This window comes from Taudactylus pleione, unplaced genomic scaffold (assembly GCF_031769625.1).
Source record: "Taudactylus pleione unplaced genomic scaffold, aTauple2 ptg001827l, whole genome shotgun sequence".
In the NCBI taxonomy this organism is placed as follows: Eukaryota; Metazoa; Chordata; class Amphibia; order Anura; family Myobatrachidae; genus Taudactylus; species Taudactylus pleione.
In genome coordinates this window covers 426,403-444,183 of record NW_028286224.1, presented here as the reverse complement: position 1 = coordinate 444,183, position 17,781 = coordinate 426,403, and the positions used below count along the sequence as shown (strand labels likewise).

At 45.5% G+C, this 17,781-nt stretch overlaps 1 protein-coding gene across 1 annotated transcript in view; it reads right to left on the bottom strand.

Annotated features, from left to right (window-relative positions):
• Positions 1-11,140: 11,140 nt before the first annotated feature.
• The window catches only part of LCP2 (lymphocyte cytosolic protein 2), a 197,971-nt gene continuing 191,330 nt past the window's right edge, over positions 11,141-17,781 (bottom strand). Inside the window, exons 20-21 of the mRNA XM_088465046.1 lie at positions 16,742-16,891; positions 11,141-12,024 (exon numbers count right to left, since the gene is read on the bottom strand). Coding sequence (XP_088321172.1) covers positions 11,896-12,024; positions 16,742-16,891 — 279 coding nt within the window. The 3' untranslated portion in view covers positions 11,141-11,895. The remainder of the gene's footprint in view (positions 12,025-16,741; positions 16,892-17,781) is intronic.

Sequence of the window (17,781 nt, the reverse complement as noted above, 5' to 3'; positions counted from 1 at the left end):
AGGCCGGATTAAGAGGGGGGGAGACAGGGTGGTCGTTCCGTGGCCCCCACACACAGAGGGGCCCCACCACTAGAGCATGCAGTGTAAGGCAATTTTCCCTGCTACCGTGGCCCAAGTGGGGGTGGAGCCAATATACCAAGCCCCGCCCCCATATGACCCACGAATCGTGGCATTTAGGCGTGAGGGGAGCCTAGTGAAGTGAACAGCAGCTGCATAAAATGTAAGTATGTATACTGTTTCATTGTTTATATATGTGTATGTATGTGTTTATGTGTACTGTATATATGTATGTATATACTGTATATGTGTATGTATGTGTTTATGTGTACTGTATATATGTATGTGTATACTGTATATGTGTATGTATGTGTGTATGTATGTGTGTATGTATGTCGTATGTGTCTAACAGTTTGTGTATATATGTGGATGTGTTATTGTATATACAGTATGTGTTAGTGTGTATAAGTGTATGTATTTGTTAATGTGTATATATGTGTTAGTGTGTGTATACTGTGTATGTATATGTGTTAGTGTGTATGTATGTGTTTTTGTGTGTTAGTGTGTATGTTATATATAATATACATGTTTGTTACATATATATTATATATATATATATATATATATATATGTGTGCGTGTTTAACAGACACGTATATATATAAATCTATATATATATGGATCCTCTCTTGGGGCTTATACCTTGTGATTATGCCTTATTATTATATGCTGTCATGGTGTGCTGCTTGAAAAAGGTCTGTATTGGGACGGAAACAGCGTGCTGCTTATTCTTCACAGGAAAATTTTTAGTCAGGTAATTTCTTAACTGCCATGATCGGAGATCAGCAACGATCGGGCAGCGTTCTGATCTTCTACGCATGCGCAGAACAGATTAGAAACTCATTGTATAGTGTGTAAGGGTGGGCAAAATACAGTCCAACTGCGGGCGGCCTGTGCGGCAATCAAGAGCGGCCCTCTGCAAAACTGGGTCAACAGTGGAATGGACCGCGGGTGGAGCTGCAGCAACTCCAGGCTGCCCCTGACGACCATTGTCCTGGCGGTAGTGGGTCCTAGCTAGAGATTGAGGTGGTCCAGAGCCCAGGAGGAAAAGGGGAGAGATGACAAAATAGAGTGGCAGAGAGATGGGGGGAAGATAACGGGAAAGTAGGCGAAGAGAGAGGATAAAAAACCTCCAATGCTGGGCACAATATCTAGCGATCTGGCAAATTACTAATTGTGTCCGCCGTAAAACACAATGGAATATAGTATGCTTTTATACAGTTCCCCACATTCCAAAATTACATTTATGTCATTAACTTTGCTAAAACTGACTCCATTTAATGAAGGATACTGCAGAGTGGATGTCGTGTATTAGGAATGTGGTTTTTGATCATTTTTGTTCAGAACAGTGAAAGAAAGAACCAATGTTTTCACCTTTATAAAAGTACAGAGAAAAAGAGCACACGGAAAGACTCTTAGATAATATACTAATACATTTACAACAGAATACAGTAGTTATAAATATTCTACTTGTATTCATTTTACAATTTTACTCTACCTATTCATAATGGGTGAAAATGTTTGAGGATGGGACTAGTATTAGGTGGGTGGTAATAGTAAAAATAAGCAACGTAGAAATAGTGATAGAAATTACTATTCTGAACTAATTTACAGATTGTTTTCTTAATCACCAAATCTAAGACAATCAGTTCAGAATTCTAAAAAAATAAAACTCCACAGATTGCACAATTGCTGAAACCAATATTTCTCAGTGATAGGTAAATAAATAGTGAATGGACATCTACTTCTGTAAAATGATCTTAGAAATTACCAAAATTTTGCATAAACTCATTTGTGTCAACTCTTGAATATGTTCAATATGAAAAAATATATATTTTTCTGACTGTAACACCATTGAAATTAATGGACCCATTCTAGAGCTTCTGTGGCACTGAAAAGGAGTACACCATCAAGATAATTCATTAATTAAGGATCCCCAGGATTTAGTATGGAGGCTCCCTCCTTTTGCAACCACAAAGCAGTCCCCATAGGTTCACATTCCAGAGCTTGGCCCCGATAGCTAACACCATCTAAAGACGGCGTTAGCCTACAGTAGCCTATGGGCCACTGTATCGGGGATCCTTTAGAAGAAGGATCCTCTGGGTCAATGTCTGTTACATCCCACTGATGCATTAGCGGACTGACAGCTAAGCTTGTGCAGTATGCACTCAGATACTAAACCATAAAGCAGAATGATAGCTTAAGCTCTTATGGGAGCCCAACTCCAGGCAATAGTATTTTTGCTAAATTTTCGTGAAAATATAAATTTTCGCACTTCGAACTTAGCCGTAAAAAGCTTAACACATGGATTGTAATAAATATGCCCAATAGTTCATGCAAATGACTTTTCACCTCTCTATTTAGAATTTAGATTTAGGGCTACAGGTTCATGTCTCCGCATTCTATTTTACGTGTTTGTAAACCACATATACCAGGCTCTCCTACATCAGCATCATTTCCCATGGAAGCAGTTAGGGGAGAGAAACCATTAGGTACATTATAACAGAGAGTATACCTAGCCAACAATAGATTCTTATGGAGAGATATATCAAAGGAATTGGTATGAAATACCGCCGGCCGTATCCACTAACCTAACCCTCCTTAGGGGTGCCTAACCCTAACTTCCTCCCCAAGTGCCTAATCCTAATCCCCCCTCTAAGTGCCTAACCCTAACCACCCCCTTCCCCGCTACCTAAACCTAAGTCCCCCGGGGGGGTGCCTAACCCTAACTTCCTCCCCACGTGCCTAACCCTAATCCCCCCTCTAAGTGCCTAACCCTAACCACCCCCTTCCCCGCTACCTAAACCTAAGTCCCCCGGGGGGGTACCTAACCCTAAGTCCCTCCAGGGGGTGCCTAATCCTCCCTAGCCTAACCCACCCGGGGGGGTGCCTAACCCTAAGTCCCCCCCGGGAGCCCTAAACCTAACCCTCCCCCCCGCGGCTGCCCGCTCGTGGCGCCCGGCATCACTACGATCGTGATGCTGGGCGCCGGTCTCCTGGCGTCGGGGAATTGCGGGCGTCTACATGCCGGGATAAGACAGTTGGGAAGCCGGCTGCCGGTATTTAGGCAGTCGGCTTCCCGATTGCCTCCCATATCAAACCTTTGGATGAGATAAAGTGAAGAGTTGTCCATAGCACCTAATCAGCTATTAACTAATTTTTCTAGTATAGTCTATAAAATGACAGCTTGAAGATGATTGGTTGCTATGGGAAATGTCTCAACTTTATCTCTTGATACATCTCCACCTTAGTAGTTTTCATATAAATAGCTACTAGGGTCCAAACCTTTTAAACATGAATGTAACAACAGCTTCTGTGACATTTTTACACTGTTTTGAAGTCTACAATACAAAATCATGTTCACCACAGTGTGTGTACAATCATTTCATTATTCTTTATGGTACTTTTTGGGTGAGTGTTAAAACTTTGATCCCTCAAGATAAGGCAATAAATTCCCACTTCAACTTGTACTAGGGTGAATTAAAGAGGAAATAGCAAATTGAAGGTCTTTCCACAAATTATTCATAGGATTAAGGGTTCTAAACTTGTCGCTCAAAAACATACGTTTTCTTTATTTTAAGCCACTCCAGGATTGTTTGCAGTGTTCTTTGTCCTGTTGAAAGACAAGCTTCCTCCCCAATCACTGCTTTTTGGCAGAGGGTAGCAGGTTTTTGTATAGGATCCTGAAAAAACTGTTAGTTCCCCCCTGCTGAAAGTACCCCCATAACATGCTGCCGCCACCACCAAACAAAATGGTGGGATGGCGTTTCCTGACTGGTGTGCAGTGTTTGATTTATACAGTACCACACATAACTGTTCACCTTAATCCTGCCCATGCGTCTGACCCTCAAATATCATATATCATATCTCTGACTTGTCTGGATTGCTCTTTTGCATACAACACAATTATTTAAAAAGCAAAAAGGAATTGCGAACAATTGATCCACTAATTTCTTACACCAAGTCAATGAACAAATGATGTGATGTAATTGATGTATTGCACTTGAGCCAGTATGAGCTAGTAATATGAATCATTTTAGTTGCAACCATTTTTATTTAAGTTTAAGTAATTTGTGTTGAGGTTTGAGATATTTATTTCAAATTGATTGTAATTTGTAGATTAGTGTAAAAATATCCTATATCAATCTTCAATGGGATAGCTGAGAGGCAGTAAGTTATCATATCCGCTTTAAGCAAAATGTCAGATTCTGTAGAGGTAAAGTGACTTTTTGATAACAAAAACATCTCTGTACATGCTGATCTGATTTCCTGACACAGGATAAAATGCCGAAACCACTAATTGTTCTGTATGCCCTTAACAAGAGCTTCTAGGTCCACAGTTGGTAGAAACGTAAAGGTCCCGTTCTGTCGTGGAGCTTCTGCACTGTGCTAAAGACCTTGAGTTATCTCCTTCTCAAAATGTCTTTATCAGCTACTCCGTGAACCTTGAAATAAGGACAGCAGTAATTTCCTCATACTTTCATAAGTAATTTAATACCATATTAATGGTCAAATGAGCAAGTATTTATGAGCAAACATGAAAGTTAATTTTAATTTGTGGGGAGGCTAAATGCACTTGGAGGCAGCGCTTGCACCTCGCTCAGTCCATTATCAGTCACACTGTGTAGGTCACAGCTCCACATATATTCCCTGGTCCAGGGATGGACTGGGGCTTCTGAGCAGCCCTGGCAGTCCCCCTGCACGTACCCACAAAAGGGGCATAGCCTCACATAAAAAGGTCTTGGTAACGTCTCACAGGGGCGAGTCTTGGTAGCCTGGCCTCGCAGCAACGCCCCTGTCGGTCAGTATCCTGGCTGAGCAGAGCGCCCGGAGGCGGAGCTGCTTGGCCAGGGTTTTACACTGGACTGGCCCATCTGGCATTTGCCAGAAGTGCTGGATGGGCACTCTGGCCCTGCCCTGGGGAATCATTTAGGAAAGACATCAGCCGCCTGGGACTTCATTATTCATATATAGGAGCCATTAGCAGAGAGAAATCAATAGGTACATTGATAGTCTACCTAACCAATAATACATTCCTAGCGTTTTTCTTTAAATAAATTGCAATAAGGTTCAATACTCTTCATTTATATGTGTTAGAATGGGAATTTTTATTTTTGAGTCACTCATTCAACTTTACAACACTCTCAAAAAAGAAAGATAAAAAAATACAGCCTGCTTAACGATATCTGTACAGGTAAGTAGCCTAAACCAGTGGTTCCCAAACTGGGTGCTGTGCAACCTGCGGTGTCACAGAGCAATTGCAGGGGTGCCAGGGGTTGGTGGTCAGTACTAAATCAAATTATTTATGGACCATGTAGGCAGTATCGGACTGGGGCATAAAAGGCCCTCCAGGGGATTGCAATGGTAGGGGCCCACTGAAGGGACATAACCATTTGCCAAAGTGGGTGTGCCCAGTGAACAGAGAGGCATGGCAATAATATGTGCAAATAGATGAAGGAGCTTACTAGCGATAGAACTCCAAAAAGCCAGAGAAAGGGTTGTCCTAATAAATAGACCCCACAGAGTGACATTAATAAAATATGTTCATAGATATGCTAATCCCAGGGCCGGCGCTTCCATTAGGTAGCATTAGGCAGCTGTCTAAGGGCGCCAGGAGCTGACAGGCGGCACGCTGAGGCTGCCTTGGAGAGGAGACATGGTCTTGCCTCTCTCCTGGAAGCCACTCCTGCCAGCTGAGAGACCTGGGAAAAGCTACCTACCCCGGCAGCGGGCGCCTCTCTACACCTGCTTCCACCCCCCCATGACAACACTGGATACTGGGCTAAGAGCAGAGAAGAGGGGGAGGAACACCAGTGTGTGGAGCCAATAGCTGAGTGTCAGCGCTTCGCTCTCTCTGCCCCACGTGTGAGACATCACACATCAATGCGTCAAAGTTTCAAAGCCATCCGGAGAGTTGCCCGTTGCCATGGTGAGCGAACTATGGTTCTGGCGTGATTATGCCATTCGCTGACTGCGCTTCACCTGTCCTGTTCTCCTGGTCACTTACTGTACAGCAGGATGTGTACTTCACTCCCAGCCCTGCGCACCGCCCACCATCTGCTGCTCTAGGCCGTGGCCGCAGTAATGAACGTGTGTGCGTGGGTGAGAGGTGCCCTGGAGCCCTTTCCGCTGCTGGCGGTGGCCGGGGCTGAGCTCAGCAGGTGTAACGACGTGTTGCTGTGCCCGCCGCGGAGGAGAGGGCAGCAGCTGTACCATGTAGTCTACTTCCCGGGAGACATGCAGGCAAGTGCAGATTCTGGGCATTGTAGTGGTGGTGCTGGTGATGGGTTTCTGGTTGGGCACTGGCTGGCATCGGCATGGGTAACAGGCAGGCATCGGCCTCTGCGATCGTCCAGTGGCAGCCAGGCAGGGGTCATCACTCTATAGAGCGTAAGCCTGCAGGCCAGGTCCTCATACCTCTAGGGCTGTCTGGTATTACCCAGTCTCATTCTGTTCTGATACTAAATATATAGATATATTTATATGTGTATGTTGTGTGTGTGTGTGTATGTATATATAGATATATATATATATATATATATACACACATATAATGTGTGTGTTCTAACTATATCTATCTATGAGGTGGATAGTAATGCAGTAGCATGAATTTCTGCTAATGCTGCAGTATACCCCCGGCTGCAGTACCTAGAAATGTCACATTTAGTTGGGAGGGGGGGGGGGCACAGGCAGAAGTTTTGCCTAAGGTACCTAAAGCCTTGCACCGACCCTGGCCAATTCACCTTTTAACTGTGAGGATGATATAAATTTAACTTGTAAAAAAAATCTAGCTACTGAGACTGAGGAGTATATTTACTAAAGTGCGGGTTTTTAGAAGTGGAGTTGTTGCCGCAATTGTTTGTTTATATAATAAAAAGTTTTATTAAAAATAGAAAACAAAGACAACATGTGTCTATGCATAAAAGGTATTATATCAATTGATAATATACTGAATTACTGCTAAAAAGAACATAAAAACACCAATAATCCAATAGTATATCAATGTATCTCTCTCATAAAGTCTGTCAATTTGTTCACCTCCTATTGTCCTTAGAAGTGAAGGGTGTTCAAATTATTCTAAATGGGTAAGTCCATCATAACACCTATTGGTATGCAGATTTTTAAAGAATACTGTGCCGGTTGAGTTCCCTATATATGAACAGGGCCGCCATCAGGGGAGGGACTGCCGGGCCTGGAGTCCCGGGCCCAGACAGAGAGGGGGGCCCACACCTGGCTTCTACCCAGAGGCCAAGGTGACATCTGCCTTCCAAGCCGGTACAGTTTTGTTACTGGAAGGTGCAGCTACTTCAGTGACTGCGTATGCCTCCCGACCCAGAATCCCTCTTCCTTCATATGTCGGCACGCTGCACTGAGACTGGGAGTGACTGAGATGTTGGGACGTCTCATGCACAGAAGAGCAGCTTGCCCTCCCTGGCCAGCATTAGCCCAGCCGATCCCCAGCAGTGATCACAGGCAAGAAGAGAAACAGAGAAAGAAATGGAAGAACTGGTAAGTAAGAAAGGAGACACAAGATTATTAGGGACACATACTGTATAAGGGAAAGGGTGGAGGTGGTCTTGGGAAAAAAAATCAAATACATATATATCACATATATATTGTAAGAGATTGTGTGGGGTGAAGGCAAAATCCTAAAATATATAAGGTAAGGAGTGGGCATGGGGAATGTAAAAATAATGAGGGAGGCTGGCTGGGGAGACAGAAGGGGTGCTGGTTGGCAAGATAGAATGGGGTCTGGAGTTGCAGGAACATGGGGAGGGGGGCCCGGCTATTTTGTCAGTCCCGTGCCCCACAATTTCTGATGGCGGCCCTGTATACGGAGGAGGGTTTCCTATATACTGATGGCCTGATTTAGAGATGTTATCACATCACACAACACAACTGCCAAAATATGCTAATAGTTCCAAAGCTTACCCGAGTGTTCAGACGCCCACTGCTGCCTCATATGCATATAAAGTCGCTTTCCTGCATAAATATCGGTAACATCCACGCACAACGAGCGAGCGGCCATCGTGCCCTTGTTGCGAATCTGACCAAGCGCAGACTCTGCAGCTCCCCTGACACGCAGAGAGCTCTCATGCTACGCAGGAAATCACAAGGGCTAATTTACAGGTTATGCACATGTAATAGCGTTTAAACGGTCAGACACACCTGTGTTCATCTAACCGTCCTTTACCTCCGCCAAACGCCGACTACCTGTCACTCATTTTGAAAATGGTTCTTCTGTACATTTGGAATCGCAAATATATTGCAGTGCGTGCGCAGTGTGGAGTTTATGCATGCGTAATAGCAAACAATCCCTTGATCTGCGTAAAAATCACCATTGCGTCTCTGAATCAGGCCCTTAGTGTACACTTTTTTAGAGTAAAATTACCTTATATAGTACATACAGTATATAGGGAATCCTTATATCTAGATATACTTTTATATATTTAAAAAAAAAAAAAACAATACTTTTCTGTGGTTAGCAACATTGAGGTACAGCTGCATGTATCCAACATTGAAATCTCACCACTTTCCAGGGCAGTATTTCTAGCCTCCATTAGGAACAGCAGCAGCAGCTCCTCGTTGTCTGGTGGGGGCGGAGCTTAGTCTATGCATGAGGAAGTGGACTGTGAGAGGGAAGGGAAAAGTGCACTGCACGGGGGCTACTGCCTGCATCCACCACCAGGAGTCACAGTACAGTCAGGAGTCACAGCACAGACAGACTGGGAGCTGGGACTGTCATGTTCTGACAGTAACCCAGAACATGCATGGCAGTGCCCTCCCCCCGTTTGTGGCCCGCTAAGCCCCACCCCTCACAGAAAGGGGCATAGCCACAACACAGTGGGGCCCACCGGGGAATTACCTGATTCCCCAGCAGCCTAGTCTAAGCTTGCATGTAGGCAAAGCCAGCACTGGCGGCTGCCATCCATTAAATATTTGAACAAACAGAAGCGCAATTCTATCCACCATCGCATAACTGAACCTAAGAATGACAGAAAAGTACAATAATTTCATATTTTTTGCTGAATTTCTCAATAAGAAACTTTTTGCCGAAGGCTGGCGGGAAAAAATGCTGACACTCTAGTATTCACTCTAGAAATTTTTTAGGGCATGGTGCTGATCACCTAGGAGGCTACATCTGCACTCTCCTGAGGCAAAAAGGGGTGTGCCCTCTCGAGGAGGCATAGTATTGTGACACAGCTCCTCCCCACCATTTTGGAGGCGTGTCCATCCTAGCGGGAATGCTAAAGTTCACAGTAGCAGACATTCATGACTAATACGAGGTATGGGCATCTCATGCAGTGAGCAGGGGCATTATAATATGACACTGTGTGGGTAACAATACAGGTTGTGCAGACAACTGCTGTGCTGGTACATAGCGGGGTCACCCAGAACATATCACCCACCTATACTCATACTGTGGGCAGGGGTCAGTATAGGCAGGCACCATACAGAAAGACCCCATACCCTATTAGCCTGCAGCAGTGGCTTGCACACCTGGGTGTAAATTTACTAAAGTAAGGGTCTTTAGAAGTGGAGATGTTGCCCATAGCAACCAACCAGATTCTAGCTATTATTTTCTAGAAGTGCTAGTTAAATGTTAAGTAGAATCTGATTGGTTGCTATGGGCAACATCTTCACTTCTAAAGCGCCTGGTGTGAGCACAGCAGGGATGTCGGCACCAAACACCAAGCTCCGGCTGTGGCGTCTTCCAGTCACCGCCATGGCCTATCCACAGCAGACAGCACTGTGTCTGGGCTGCAATTGAAATTGCACAGCAGTCGCGCCGCTCCACGTCTGACACCCAAACAAACCCTGCCCCTGGCTGCCATGGCAACCTGCCAGTGAATCAGATTATTTGTTGTCACCTATCTGTCCAATCAATGCACAGTGGCCGGAAAGAGGTGGAATGAAGCTGACCGGGAGGCGGGCCAGCCCGAGGTCACTCTGAGATCAGAGGGATGCCTTCATAATGACAGGGCACATTTTAGCAATCTAAACTCGTGGTGCGTCCGTGATTTAGGAAAGTTTGAGAACCACTGGCGTAAATCTTGTTTATGAAACAGGTGGGGGATATTTTATCCAGAAATTGTTAGTTAAAACAGAAAAAGGAAATAAATCTTTTTATTTTTATTGTGATTAGTATATTTTAGGCATGGAATTGAAAATGATGTAAACATGACTGGAAAATTGTAACATAGAACATCTTTGTTTGAGATAGAGAGCATGATCTGGTGTTAAGCTGGGTACACTGTACACACTTTCGCGATCACTGTTTCGATGCGATTGTTTTGATCGACTTAACTCCCGATAGGAAGTCCCAACCAAAGTTCCAATACATGCGTACACACCTATATAATCATACTACCGACCTTCGATACCCAACTGCCAAAATATTGAAAGAAAATTATTGTACCATGCACAGAGGCTGCGCTGCTGCTGGTGTAGAATCGCAAGAACAGTCAAAGTGCATACACACTGCACATGTGATCCAATCTCACCCGGTTGAATCAGATGAATATTAATCTGCCCAGAGGCAGGTTTTCACATATGTTTTATATATATATATCTATATATATATATATATATATATATATATATAGATATATATATATACAGTATATGAGCTATTGGTGATCCGGCACTCAAATAACACTTCATCTGCTTAGGTGCCCTCTGCCATAGATGAATAGTCATAGAAGTACAAATGCAGCTGCACTCCGTCTTTGAAACAGGTCAAAAAGTGTAGTATAATTTCCAACGTTTCTGAATACCTTGATAAAAGGGGCGTAAGGCTCTGATACGTTGCATATGTACATCTATATATATATATATATATATATATATACACACCCACATGCCTCTCACACATGGATACATTTTGGTAAGTAGAGTTGGACTGCAGACTGCTCCCCACACACACACACACTTGGGCTCCAGACCTCTACCCCCCCCCCACACTTGGACTGCCCATTCTCCCCTCCCAGACACACACCCCTGAACTACAGATGGCCCCCTAGCTCCCCCACATACACTGACTCACCGCCGGCCCAAACCAGCCGTGGTCCTGACTGGCTAAGAGGATAATACTCACTGTACAACTCCACAATGGCACGGGAGAAGCTAAAACAGGACTTGTGCAGCACCTCCTACTTGGCCATCTGCATGTATACACTCCAGCGCACACACAGAGAGCTCTGCCGATCTCAGAGCTCTGTCTGAGGAGCTGCAGCGCATGCTCCAAAGTTGTCTCAGTCTAAAAAAAAAATGTTTCTGATCCATCAGGAGGGGTTTCTGGGTACTCAAATCCCCCCTGTGTGCGCTACTGCTGCCATCCTTCGATTCAACCAGTTTTCTTCCAACAAAACATGATCGAAGGTGCATACACACTCTTATATCGTGCGACCCAGTCATAATCGAAAGAATGGCCGGAAGAATTGTATAGGTGTGTACCCAGCTTTACTCACAAGTTGACCCATTGAGGTACCTATGCTAATTCACCCACATTTATGATTAAACAAGGGAAAAGCACTGATGCACCAAATATCATAGTCTTTAAAGCTGCTCCATCTGTTTTTCGTCAATTGTGAAAAATTCTGTAAGGCAACCTGAGAATAAGAATCAAATATTCTCAAAAAATTGCATTTATGAAAATAATAATAATAGTCAAATACTGGTAATAGTTGTTGCTTAGTGATGTTTGTTTTTGTAAGCAGGGTATGTACAGTACTCATGCTACAAACCTGTTCTTAAAATGTATCTACCAGTGAAAACAGTACATTTTATTATAAAGCTTAGTTCATTATCAGTTGCAAATTTCCAGTTGAACCATGTCTTAATGAAAGCTCCGGGCAGCAATATATGTAAGCTTGCAGTGTTGCCTGGAACCCCGGTCTTTCCCATCAATGAGAAGAAGAGGGGTTTGGCGGAAGAAGTTGATAATATCAGATACTGACCCAAAAGGCTGTTGTGAGACAGAAAAAAACAAAACAAATTCTAAGTTATTGTAATTTGGACCAATCCTTATATCTGTGCAAAGTAATATGAAATATGTGAGAATACAGCCTGACATACACATAATATACAGGTTATACAATATATATATATATATATATATATATATTATACACAATATAGTATATATAATAGGAATCGGTATGATTTACTGCCAGACGCATATCCGGCGGTTGGAATCCCGACACCAGCATCCCGGCAGCAGTGGAAATCCCGATCATCCCTAAGGTAAGTACAACTAACCTAATTCTACCCCCTAACCCTCCCTTAGGGGTGCCTAACCCTAACCTCCCCCCAGTACCTAACCCTAATACCCCCTCTAAGTGCCTAAACCTAACCCCCCTTCCCCGCTACCTAAACCTAAGTCCCCCGGGGGGTTGCCTAACCCCCCCCTTCCCCTAGCCTAACCCTAACATCCTGGGAGGGTGCCTTTCCCTAAGTCCCCCCTGGGAGCCCTAAACCTAACCCTCCCCCCCCCCCCCCCTCCCCTGCGGCTATCCGAGCTCAGCGCCCGGCGTCCCTTTGATCGGGATGCGCACCGAGAGGGGCTATTATTTGGCGCTGTTGCACAAGGACATGTACAAGGACACACTGTATAAAGGGGCATGAGGAGGCTCTGGGTTGGCAGATAAATGAGCATGAGGGGGCTCTTTTTTAGATTGGTAAGAAAATGGCTGGAAATCTGAAAAACAATGGCTGTAACCCTATAGTAGTTTTGTCCACTCTCCCCTGACCACACCCCCTAAACTCTTCATGTTCCCTAATGTGGCCCCAGGGAGTAAGTAAGTTTGATGTGGCCGCTCTACATTATACAGAGAATGGTGGGCAAAACAAAAATCCTGTGAACAACGGTTTTGTGGGTAAAATACCTTAACAATATTAGAGGAGATAGAGAAGACTAGTTCTAGATGACAGGAAGGCAACAGTAATTCAAATTACCATGCGTTACAACCAGGGCCGGCCCTAACCTAAATTTTTTGGTAAGCGAGTATATTTTTTGGTGCCCCCAGGCAAATTGTTGCATGTGCCCAAACAAATTAAGGGGCCGTGGACTCATGGAAAAAGCCTTAACCATGACACACACCCCTTTCTTGTCACTCTGGGAACAGTCCTTTTCATTCCATATGCACCTTATGCAGTCCCCCCAGTAGTGCCCCATATACAGTACCCCCAGTAGTGGTCCCCCGATGCAGTGCCCAAGTGGTTGTCCCCACCCCACTTTGCAGTGCCCCCAGTAGTGGTACCCCCCTTGTAGTGCCCCCAGTTGTAGTCCCCCCCCCTTGTAGTGCCCCTAGTAGTAGTTCCCCCCTTGTAGTGCCCCTAGTAGTAGTCCCCCCCTTGTACTGCCCCCAGTGGAGGTACCCCCCCTTATGCAGTGCATCCAGTAGTGGTCCCCCAATGCAGTGCCCCAGTTGCAGTCCCCCCTTGTAGTGTCCCCCTCAGTAGACACACATGTAATACAAAAAAAAAACCCACTTACCCGGTCCGGCTCCTGCTCCCGCCACTATCCGCTCCTCCGTCCGTCCTCCCGGGCCGGCCCGCTCTGCATTATGGGAGAGATGTCATGACGTCTCTCCCATTAGCCACTGCGGGAGCCGGAAGATGGAGCTCATGAGTGAGCTCCAGCCCAGCTCCGGCAGTGGGCGCAGCAGTCAATGAGATTCTGACAGACTCTCATTGGCTGCTGATTAAAACAAACACTGCTGCCGGCGCCGGCGGCTGTGTGTTTGTCACTGTGTATTGCTGACCGAACTCCGTCTGGTCAGCACAACTCGCGCTAGTGCAGTTGTGTCACAGAGACACAGCTACCCACAGTCCGCATGGTTGCAGCTGAGGCACCCTCCACTATGTGGTGCCCTACTCAGCTGCGTACCATGCGTATGCAAAGAACCGGCCCTGGTTCAGTGGTATGCAGAAAAACATCTAAATGCACATCATATCGAGCCTTGAAGTGGATGGGCTATAGCAGCAGAAGACAGTCCTTCTAATTGCACCATACCATAGCACGACATGGTAGCACCGAGTGTCTTTTTGTGCAACTTTTTCCTTTCAAATGCATCTTACAATATTCGCGATGTGAATAGAACATACATGCCTACCCTCACGGAAGTCACGGGAGGCTACCGATTTTTCAAGTAACCTTCCACATGGGTAGGCACTTCTCCCACATTCTGCCCACTTCCTAGTGAAGTGGGCAGAATAAGGGTAACTTTTATGACACCTCCTTCTTAAAACCCAAAAAGTCAGAAGGATCGTGAGGCCCTGCTTTCATGGTCTGTATTAGTTCTTGCGGACCGGCGGGTCTGCGAGTAGGAGGCGTAACCAAATGACGCGTTTCTATGAGAATCGCATCATTTTGGCCCCAACCCTTATTTAAATATGTGCAGCAAATAGTCACGAGGGGGCGGGGATTAATGATGCAACCCATACGGCCCCGCCCCCTGTACCTCCCACCTGCTTTTCCTCCCCGGGCTTCTCCCAGGGAGGAGCACTCCAATGTATGGAATAGAACACAAAGAGTCACAGCTGCTGACACTGTAAGGTAGCATTTCACATGCAGATACACCCGCAGTCACACACAGAATATAGGCATGCTGCATATCATTAGCTGCGTGTGCGTTCTATTTGCTGTGCGAATAAGACATATTTGAAAGGTAAAAGCCACATGAAAAGATGCTCTGCGCTACCGAGTCACACAGTGCTAACGCGTTATGTGTAACACGACTTGTAGCGCACAGAGATAGATGTATGTGGACACATCTGTAGGCTCACCATAACTTGCCAGTTTAAAAATTAAAAAATGTTGTTTGATTTCTCCTGTGACATACAGGTGCTACAATAGGGTCAGAATTTGGTGTAATCAACAATTATCCATGGATCCATCCAGCCTTGTGTTAATGGCTTAGGTATGTGTTTGTGTAATGGTATGGGGAATGTTTTCTTGGCACACATTAGGCCCTTTAGCCAGGGTTTTAAAGAGCCTGGCCGGGCCCGGGAGGCGTGGAATGGGACATTTGCAGCATGAATGTGCAACTGGACAATCTGTGTGATGCCGTCATGTCAGCACGGACCAGAATGTCTAAGGGATATTTGGAGCACCTTGTGGATTCCATGCCACAAAGATATCAAGCTTTTCTGAAGGCAGCTGTGGTTTATACCCATTACTAGAAAGATGTGCCTAATAAAGTGAGCACTGAGTGTGTGTGTGCTAATGCATGCATATATCCCAGCGGGATGTAGTTATGAGACCGACAGCCGTTTGGCCACCGGTCTCAGGCCCTGAATCAGAGCTGGCCTTCTTGTTTTTTAGAGCGGCCTCCTGTGGGTACCACCCACTGCTATAGCGAGCGGCCAGGAAAATGGTAGCGATGGTCAAGACCATCGCGACCATCGGGCTTGAGATGAGACCCTTGTGGTAGGGTCTCGTTGCTGCAAGCCCCAGAGAGATTTTGGCTGTCACAGAGCCGAAATCTCTCCCACTGACATCACTCGTGATGTCAGTGGGGCCGGCCCCAAACGGAGGCGTTCACATGGGAACGCCTCCGTTTGGGCAGCCACTCCCCCAGCCCGCCCACCAAAGGGGGCGTGCTGTCACGCAACATTGAAAGCACGCCCCCTTTGGTACGAGACCCAGAGCGACAGTTTGCCCGTCGCTATCCGAGTCTCGTGCAGGCGCACAACGGAGCCGGCTCCGTCGTGTGCATGTGCACTGGGCCACCATTGACCCGCTTGCGAGCGCATAGCGCTAGTGATCGGGTCTGGATCAGGCTCTCAATCCCGACATTGTAATCCCGGCACGGGATTTAACATAGGCGTCGAAATACCGACACCTATGTTAATCCCGACACCGGAACGCAGAGGACACCAGCCTGAACTAAGGCAAGTCCGGGACACCCTTAGTGTTTGCCGTGAAGGGGGAGGGTTAAGATTAGGGAGTCTAGCGGGGTTAGGATTGAGGGGGGAGATTAGGGTTTGGCACCCCTAGGGGGATGGTTAGGCACCACCAGGGGGAGATTAGGGTTAGGTTTAGGGAGCAGTAAGAGGGGGTTAGGGTTAGGCACTAGGGGGGAGGCTAGGGTCAGGCTCTAGGGGGGAGGTTAGAGTTAGGCACTAGGGGGGAGGTTAGGGTTAGGCACCACTAAGGGAGGGTTAGGGGGGGGGACAGGGGAGAGTTAGGGTACTTACCTGCCCCAGTCGGGATCTCCTCCTGTCGGGCATCCGCTGTTGGGCTAAACAGCCGCAGGTATTTCAATTCCATCCCAGCTATCTCAACTGTAGCTGCTCTGTCGGTGACTTGCCCACTTACCCAGAGCTCTGTCTCAGCTGCATTGATTGTTGGGAAAAACATCCTACACCGAATGCTGTGTTGCATTTGTGTGTGGTATATGAGTTTGACATGCACTACTGTATGTCGACATTCAGAATGTTAACACAAGAATGTTGACAGGTTCTCATGTAAGTCAACGGTGAGAATGTTAACTAATATTAGTCTTTGTTTACATGGCCTTACTATTCATAAACATACTGTAGGTGCCCTTCTCATCTTATTGTGCCCCAAATTCCCTCATCTTCCTCACCATTGTGTATCCCACATGACTCTTCATGTCTAGTCTGTCACAGGCATATTAATTTGGTAATAACATAGTAATAACTGAAGTATACTATACCTCTTGCCCTTTTGATCCCAGAATGTATGCTTGATTATTCTGGTCGTAGCGAATCCGCACATTATAGACTTTATTTCTGTACAGTACCATAAGAACATATGGTTGTGACGTTGTTGATTGGGAGCAATTTCTCACCAGAAATGTGCCATCCTGCAAAAAAATGTATATATTTTTAATATCTTTTAAATATAAACTTACAAACAAATATGGTAAATTTCAGTACAGGAAGGGAAATCGTATGATGAATCAGATCTTATACTGGTCGTGTATGTGTATGGCCAGCTTAAGCCACTCACTCATTAATACTACATGTTGCTGTTGAAGTCGCTCTGTGTTACTGTACAGGCTCTACAGATTCTGTGTTCATTGGATGAAACTACTAGTGATTACATAGAATGAAATCCATCAGCTTTCCTGGAAGTTCTAAAGTGGAGCACTTCTGGTATGATGTGGAAGGTACTAGCTACTGTCATATGGGGAACTGGCTGGTATACTATGGGTCATTGCTCATATATTGTGGTGCACTTCTGGTATGATGTGGAAGGTACTAGCTACTGTCATATGGGGAACTGGCTGGTATACTATGGGTCATTGCTCATATATTGTGGAGCACTTCTGGTATGATGTGGAAGGCACTAGCTACTGTCATATGGGGAATTGGCTGGTATTCCATGGGTCATTGCTCATATATTGTGGAGCACTTCTGGTATGATGTGGGAGGTACTAGCTACTGTCATATGGGGAACTGGCTGGTATACTATGGGTCATTGCTCATATATTGTGGTGCACTTCTGGTATGATGTGGAAGGCACTAGCTACTGTCATATGGGGAACTGGCTGGTATACTATGGGTCATTGCTCATATATTGTGGTGCACTTCTGGTATGATGTGGAAGGCACTAGCTACTGTCATTTGGGGAATTGGCTGGTATTCCATGGGTCATTGCTCATGACATGTACAAAATGTGGGTATGGTAAATATGGGGGTCCCTGTTCTGGGATAACATGCTAATAAAATGTTTGCTTATATATATATATCT